The sequence below is a fragment of the Haliotis cracherodii genome, unplaced genomic scaffold, assembly GCF_022045235.1.
Source record: "Haliotis cracherodii isolate W230 unplaced genomic scaffold, xgHalCrac1.p SCAF_13, whole genome shotgun sequence".
Lineage (NCBI taxonomy): Eukaryota > Metazoa > Mollusca > Gastropoda > Lepetellida > Haliotidae > Haliotis > Haliotis cracherodii.
Window position 1 is genome coordinate 36847100 of NW_027266268.1, and position 9000 is coordinate 36856099.

The 9000-nt window shown below is 41.8% G+C and overlaps 1 protein-coding gene across 1 annotated transcript; it reads left to right on the plus strand.

The window, feature by feature from the left end:
- Nucleotides 1-353: 353 nt before the first annotated feature.
- Nucleotides 354-7627, plus strand: LOC139458681 (perlucin-like). The gene is made up of 5 exons (XM_071240095.1): nucleotides 354-441; nucleotides 838-1047; nucleotides 3549-3649; nucleotides 5104-5194; nucleotides 7395-7627. The coding sequence occupies exons 1-5, from the start codon at nucleotides 354-356 to the stop codon at nucleotides 7625-7627; spliced, it is 723 nt and encodes a 240-aa protein (XP_071096196.1).
- The last annotated feature ends 1373 nt before the right edge of the window (nucleotides 7628-9000 follow it).

Genomic DNA, 9000 nt, shown 5'->3' on the forward strand with positions numbered 1-9000 from the left:
GTGTGTGTGTGTGTGTGTGTGTTACCCACTTCAGAACAGCTGTCTGAATGAAAGCTGAACTATGAAATGACCAAAAGTCGAAATGGTAATCGCCGTCCTGATAGAGGAGACCTGGGGCAGTAGGGACACGTGTAAACGCATTACCACATATAGTCTTCCTGATGAACGACGGACGTCCCAGGAGCTGTCCCTCGGCCCTGAATTCCCTTTACTTCCCTTGAACATGTATAAAAGTCAGGACTTCCTACGATGTTGATATTCCGTAGCCTCGGTACTCACTCACAATGGCGTTACACTTAACCGCTCTGTTTCGAGTAGTAGCCGTTGTATTGCTGATGGAGGCGATCTCCAGCATGGCTGTGATCAGTACGAACAGACAGAACCGCACCGATAATTTAACATTGCCAAGGCTCAACGACAAGTTTGGAAATGGAAACAATGGTAATACTCATTCTGCACAAGTCAATAATGACTGCACGGTACTACCAGTATATGTTGGACACAGAACTACTGATACTTTGGACGCTACACAGATGCCGGTCAGGTATGAAAACTTTTTTAAAACTAACGGCTGTTCTTCTGTTCCTAATTATCTTGGCGAGGAAGATGGGCCCTTACCAACAACGACATCTACGTACCGACCGAGTTCATCAGCTTCATCGGGTCTGAAAGTTTCTGATGGTCAGTCAAATTTGCAGAATATTCCTCCGAAAAATATATCCGAAGACAATTCCAAATTGGAACCCAGGTCCAGTGATTTTAACACAAGACAAACAGACTGGACAAGTAAAAGTGTTTATCCTACAACCCGTTCGGACTCAGTAACCTTTGTTGTAGAAGAGTTGAAGAATAAATTTGAATTCCTCAACAAGCGAGCAGACAGACTTTCCGTGCATCTTAATGAAATGGAACAAACGTTGTCTAGGCAAATCGACACAACAGGTGCCCGCCATGTGCAGACATTGATAGACCTGAAGGATATTCAGGAGCAGCTGCAACCTCTTGGAGACAACTACCGAAGTTCGATACTGTTTGATTCCAGAAACGGTAAGATTGATCAGCACACATGTGCAACATTTCACTAGCAAGCCAAGATGAGAGTCTAAACCAATGTTTATTTGTCCCCATAATAACATAATGTCCCTGCCACAACAAAGTGATAACTTGATTGCTTGATTTGTAGGTTGATTTAAGAAAAAGGACCATATGTATACTTTTCTAAGAATAGGAGGTTTTATATACGGTTTAAATATATTTGTATTTCATAAATGAAATCCGTGTCGATAAACAAGCGAAAACATGATTTTTATATACCCCTCAAAATATGTTAAAGAACACCCAATTCTTTTTACAAATAACTATAGGTAATGTATCATGCCTAGACAGCTTAAATATAGTTATATGAAAAAAATCGTGTGTTCTTATGAGTAGTATATATACCGCTCCGGGAAAACATTTCAGCTGTTTTCTTAATAAACACATGTTACAGTTAAAGAAAATGTACAATACGTCAAATATATCTGTAACTGTTAGCGTGTTGAGGTTAAAGGAATGCAGTATTACAATTTCAATATTTTATCTAAAATTTATTTACATTATGATCACTATTCGAATCTTTTGCATTGTACAATACATTCGTCATATACCTGTTGTGTCACTAATGTCACAAAATCAAAACACGCCATGCTTGTCGTAAGAGGCTGCTAACGGGATCGGGTGATCAGGCTCGCTGACTTGGTTGACGCTTGTCGTATCTGAACTGCGTGGATCGATGCTCATGACATCAATCACTGGATTGTAACGCTGGAATAGTGCGGCGTTTAACTAGGAACAAAACATCATTGCGAAAACAAACATTTCTGAAGCGAGTTAGTTCGTTATTACCAATAGTAGAGAGTATTGATCACTTACTCTACTTTTGACATATATACTTAAGAATTAAACGTCAGTTTGGATGGGTTCGTTGAAGTGTGAACGATTTAGAAGCGCTGGTTAAACTGTGTGAACCTACGAGTTTGCGAAAGTTTAACCAGCGCTTTTAAATCGTTCACACTGTAATGAACCCAACCAAACTGACGTTCAATTCTTATAATTTCATACTTTGTAGTTTACTGGTCTCGCCGAATAATATCGTTACAATGTTTGCTTAAATTTGAAGTCCTCTGGTTTAACCTAAGAACATTGCAACAAGGTTATTTCGTCGGTATTTGCCGGCTCTCGGTCACATACGTTTCCCCACTCATACTCAGTTACGCAAAGAAAAATAGTTCTTTGAATATATACAACATAATCTAGAAATATGTCAACATTATTTCATTCTCTGAACAAATTTACAAACAATATTTGGGATAAATAAAATCTTAAAAATAGGTTACAGGACGGTGAACAAAAATATAAACATGACCTCCATACACCGAGTCGAGGTCAACCTTCAAGTGCGGTTTTATATATGACGTCACATAAGTTTGTAAAGAGGTAAGGAGGCTCGAGTCGAACGGGAGCATAAGGATGAAATTTATAGTTACAGCTGTTGAAAACGACAACGATGGAAAACACCCCGACGCGTGAACCCTCTCGTGGCACTAGCAAATTGGGAATGTCACCTATTTATGAATGTGAGGAATCGACTGGTGGGGATTGAACAGAGTGCTCTGAAACTTGCGTGTTTTGTGTTTATTTTCAAAGTCAGGGTGTGCTGTATTTGGAGTTTGGGATTTGTCGCGTGTGCTGTAATACTTTGCTTAGCTGGTGTGTCTTGTCACCTGAGATGGACCTACTGCACGACCAGCTTCATTTCTATGCCCCGTCACTCATGTGCCGCCGCTTCTCGGCCAAAAATGCACGGAGAAGGTCGGCCAACTCAGAAACCGGAATAGTAGATTTCTAATTCCGTCTACGTATATTTCCTCGTCTCCGATGACCAATCGGTAAAACAGGCAAGTTTTTTTTTTATCAGGAACAGTCGCGTTTGCTCTGTGTCAGCGGCCACATCTGAGCACTGCATTGTTTTCAATGTTGCTAGATTCCTGTCATTTCCGAAAACAAGGCATGAAAGTTATTATCGCTCAATAGAATTAATTTTCTTTACTTGCGTTATTAGTATTGAAAGCCATTCCATATCCAAAGCACCGTGTGGACAATCCATTTTGTTTCATGTAGTAGCTAGACGACATCAAAGACAAGAACTAAAGCATTAATTAATTTATTTATAAGTCAGATGAAATGTTACAAGATCAGGCCAAAATACTAAATTAATGCATAATATTGCTGATAAATGCAGGGATTAAAAATAAAATAGAAAAACGAATTGATCGTAAACACAGATCGAGAATTCGGGGAAACTCGGGAAAGTAGTTCCGGCAAAAGTTCACACGATCAATTTCACAAAAAACATTGTTCACATCGTGTGAACTTGTTTTGTCCGTTCACAGGTGTGTGAACTCCAAATATCAGATCACGTGACTACCCATTCAGCATGAAAGAAACACTGTTAACTTCAAAGTATGAAATTATATACAATTTTTCTTATGTTTTCTGTTACCAAATAGGCTGTCCTGAGCGATTCACACAATTCCCAGCCAAGGAGGATTCCACCAAGTCCAACTGCTTCTGGTTCTCCAACTTCGTCGGTTCATGGGCAGAAGCTTATGTAAGCTCAATGAAATACCTTCTTTTACCAACATGAAGTAAACGATGGTCTCATCTAGGCTCCAGACGATCGTGTGGCTGATGCTGGGGTGGGACTTCATAAGGGCTGGGGGCAAAAGAAGGGTGGTTATTTGAAGGTGAAAGGTGTGGTTTTACGCCGCATGTACCAACATCCCGACAGCATCACGGTTGGGGTTAACCAAAAATGTTCTCACACAGTGTTCTCATTATGAAAATAGAACCCGGGCCTTGGGCGAGACGAGCGAACACTTGAACCACTAGGCTTTCCTTACGTCACGTGACTCTGATCATGGGTAGATTAGAAGCCTCACCCGCATTTCATGTTCGGGACTTTCACCACACTCATCTCCAACAAATACATGAAGTATTCATGTACAAAGGTGCGGGAGTGTCCCATACGGTATTCCATCCGGACTAGCGTCCATTCACTCACTCTGATAAACAATGGACCTCGTTTCATTTATCAGTATTCATATGATGTCCACATGCGTTTGACTTTTTTGCCAAATGCAATCTGTTTTGAAACTAATCGAAACTGTTGATTCTCTGTCAGTGATGTTATATTTATAATAATGTTTTATTTATGGTTTATTAGTGGAGGAGGGTGGTCGGGTAGCCTAGTGGTTAAAGCGTTCGCTCGTCATGCCGAAGACCCGGGTTCGATTCCCGACATGGGTACAATGTGTGAAGCCCATTTCTGGTGTCCCCCGCCGTGATATTGCTGGAATATTGCTAAAGCGGCGTAAAACCATACTCCCTCACTATTAGTAGAGGAGGGATGCGTTTACGTTTCTAAACGTTTCACCCCATCCATGCCAGGAACGAAAATATGCCTTCCCTAGATATTATTTTTTTTATTTTGATCTAATTTTTATAGAATATGTGCATATGTGCAGATTTAAGCGGGGAATCTGTTAATTCACAAATTGCATCTATCGAAAATATGACGAAAACAATTACCTGTTCATTGTGGCCAGTTCGAACGCAACGCTCGCATCCTTCCAAACGGCTTATGGCAGGTGTGGTATTCTGTGTCAAGACCCAAGGTTTGTGAGAAGGGTCAATAATTCGAAAATATTAAAAAGAAAACTCTACATCAGCAACTTTTAATCAAATGCGGATATACCTTGAAGATCCGGGGTAGAATAGGTCTTCAGCAACCCATGCTTGTCCTTTTAAGGCGACTGTGCTTGTCGTAAAAGGCGACACACGGGATCGAGTGGTCAGGTTCGACTTGGCTGATGCATGTCATCGATCCCAATTGCGTGGAGCGATGTTCATGATATTAATCACTGGATTATCTGGCCGTCATATAGCTGGAATATTGCTCAGTGCGGCGTTAAACTACAAACAAACAAACCTCAAAAGCTAATATATATATTGGAAAACAATGACCTGATCTGGTGTATGTAACTGTGTCTTGAATAATTCCAGACTTACTGCCGTATGATGGGATCTAACTTAGCCATGGTAAACAACCGCCATCTCCGTAGATTTGTCACCAATGAAGTGAAGAAAAGACGCGGTTAGTATGAAGTGCATGTCCTTTTAGTGTGAGTGGGTGGGTGTTTTTGCAGCTTTGAGGACGAGTTCATATCATGACGAGGTACACCATGATTTGACCCATTGATCAAAGCCTTGTTTCTGTGATCGTCATCCTTGAGTCTCATAACATTCTTTTCCAAATATTTTTGTCACGTCCAATATTCCCAAAGACTTAAATATTGGAAGTGCCAGGATCATACCCGTACCTCTGGGTTTCACACAAACGTCGAGACGAGAACCTGTTCGGCTTTTCATCCGACGGGCGGTGGGGTCGCCTTGTGGTAAAAGCGTTCGCTCATCACGCCGAAGACCCGGGTTCGATTCCCACATGGGTACAATGCGTGAAGCCCATTTCTGATGCCCCCCGTCGTGATAAAAGCGGCGTAAAACTGTACTTACTCACTCTTCATCCAACATGATGCTTGCAGGAGTGAATGAGCGATTGTTTTCTAACGCCGCATCAGCAACTATGCGACTTCTCGCTGACATCACGTGGTATTCTGAGTGAGTGAGTGAGTTGGGTTTAACGCCGCTTTCAACAGTACTCCAGTTATATCGCGGCGTGTCAGCTTAATGTGGGAGGAAAGCCCGGAGTGATGCAGGTCTCAGACGTTTACCACTTCGGTGAAACCCACGAGCACGGGTATGGTGCTGATAAACCTAGAAACATAATCGGGGCGAACCAGGATTCGAACCCACAATCATAGGTTTCTGGCGTGCCCAGGGGACGCAACTCTTCACAGCGAATCGCGGCGCCTTAGATGACTGGGCCACCCGTGCCCCTGATATTCTGAAATACGGTTAAAAGAGGCGTGGCACAAAATGCCACAACCACATTGCAGGATACGTGTACCATTGAAGTATCCAGCGTGAGAAAGATGTGGCACCCTTACGTGTACTGTATTGGATTCGAACCTTGTAGATATAGCAACCACATCGTCTGTATAAGTGTGTGTCACCTTGAGTGGATGGATAAAACCCGTGTTGGTTCGAACCTCGATCATACCACCCATCTACCAAAGTGCGTCACATGGATGGGAGAGAGTACACCCTTGGAGGGATCAAACTTTGTAACTGTCGAACAAGCAATTTCTGCCATAAACTCGTGCGCTTTCCTTTTTTATATTGGGCGGTGATGTAGCCTAGTGGTCAAAGATTTCGCTTGGCACGCCAAGGACCCGGGTTCAATTCCCAACATGGGTACAATGTGTAAAGCCTATGTCTGGCGTCCTCGTCGTGATATTGCTGGAATATTGCTAAAAGCGGCGTAAAACCATACTCACTCATTCTTTCGTCATCACTTCCCCACTGGGAACCCACGATAGAATAGATCCCAAGTTACCCCAAAGTCGGAAGTAACTGCTTGCCCGCTATCCCGTAGCTGATAACATTTCTGTCGGGATAGGAGAAATTTATTCCTACCTGCTCGGCTATCTAGGAACTTTCAGGACGTATTACTGATTTTAGATGACAACCAGTGTAGATTTGCTTAGTCAAGGAAATGCTTTACTGCAAATCCCGACTGCATGGCGTCGTGTTGGCATGTATGGTTATAAGCTTGCTTGTTTACGAACTTTTACAACGTGAGTTGGATTAAGGAGAGGATCAATCGTAGAACAGTGCTTACAGTTCCCTCTAGCAAAATTGCGCTGTATCTATCGCTGTATGTTTTTAAGCATGTTGTTTCTAGGCAGCTGGTTTAGGCAGTATTTACATGATTGACATTCTGGGTTTGTCAGCAACCTGCTCGTGGGTTTCACCAAAGTGGGAAACGTCTGAGACGTGCATCAGTTTGGACTTCCCTCGCTCAATAAGCTGACGCGCCGTGATATGACCCGAATACCTTTCAAACGCGCATTAAACCCAAACCAGTGATTAACTCTAGCTTGAAGGGCGCGAAAGTATTTCACACAATGCCAGCAACTAATGCTTGTCTTAAGAAGCAACTAAACAGATCGCGTGCAAAGTTGGATGACTTGGTTGCAGGGATTGCGCGCGTGTCATAGAACCTTAACGACGTGGGGCATTGACCATAGAAGCAACAATTGTTACTTTTTTGTCAAGACTCGATTATTTACAGGCCTTCGTAATATTGCTAGGTAATTGCTGACTGCGATATTAAACAAACAAACAAAAAAACAAATCAACAATCTTCATAATTCGCATTCGTCTTTTAACAGGGAAGTTTTACTTCCTGGGCGGGACGGATCTTCCCAAAGAAGGAGCATGGCGCTGGTTTTCGGCCAAGAAACATTTCTTTCATCGCATGTGGAAGAAGCGGGAACCCAACAATGCCGCGGGGGCTGAACACTGCCTGGCTATCAGCCGGAAGAAGTGGGTCGACATCAAGTGCGACAGGAGAATCAACTTCATCTGTCAAATAAACCTCAGCTCTGCAGACCAGGGGAGATAACCTTGTATTCAGCACGCAAGAGAGTATTGAATGGTCGGATTCGCTCGTTTACGAAACAAGATAACATAATATTATGATATCGTCATTTTATTCGTTTACTTGATCGAATGAACCTTGGATGTAACAACGATATAATTCCCTGCATGCCTGTCCAGATAGACTAATTGGAACATTTGACTTATAACCGGAGCTACGGCTCCAAAGACAAAAAAATAGTCGTCCACGTTTACGCTTTTAAAATCTGTGTATATCTGATAAGATGTTCCATTTCCGAAAATATCATTGTTTCATTCTCTCATGATGGAACACATTGAAAGTGTTCGCCAAATATAGTATTCATCACTAGTTCTAGGTGCATTTCTACAGATATTCATTTCACCAGTTCCTGATTGTATGATCGATAATGGCGCTGTACACAACACTGTTAAAGTAAACAACATTCAACAGGTATTTTACGTGAAAAATACCCAACAGGCTTGACGATGATGGACAAAATGGTTGATTTGGATTCCGGTTTTTCTGCGAGGTCAGCCATGTTTGTCTGGTAGGTAATGAGACCAGAATGGATGGAACGTGTCTATACTGACACCGAACAAGCATTACATAGATAGAACATTAGGGAAATATGTTATGCTAATCAGCTTGACGAAACATTACTCATGAAGACCCATTGTTTTAGTCAATAGCAAACTTCATATTTGGTGACAATAATCACTGAAAAAGGAAAAGACATGTTGAATTTCAACCTGTAAATGCTATTTTTCTTTCAGATAAAAATATAAAATTCCTCAGTTTGAACATATTTGATGCCCTGAAACAACATTTGTTGTGATCTGTTTAAATTGTGCAGACACCCCTTTCACAAGAAAAAATAGCTTGCTTGGAAGAAGAGCCCGAAAAATAATCACAAAAATATCAAAAACAACACATGAAACACAACCATCTATAGACCCATCTCTCTGTAATTCGGAACCCTATCTTATCAAGCATTTATCGTAGATTTTCACCGGCAGGAAAAGTGTGATTTAATACCGTCCCTTTAAGCTGTTGCTTGTTCAAACGGGCATCGTTTTCACACATACCGTCAATATAATGACAGATTACATTTTGCGTTATCCAAAACAGAGCAAAATAGCTAGAGTGAACAAATGGCTGATGGGCAATTTTTTTTACAAATGTGTTCCATTTCTATTGAACTGTTGTAACTGTCGCCATGATGCGTGGGACGTTGTACGCATGTCATGTCTGGAATGGCGCCACGAGGCCGGAAACACAAGGCCAGGAAATAAGGCGAAGAATACCTCAATCAAGAGTTAGCTCCCTTTAATCACTCATTCACCCTTGATGCCTTCCTCGCTCGCACCTGCAACAGG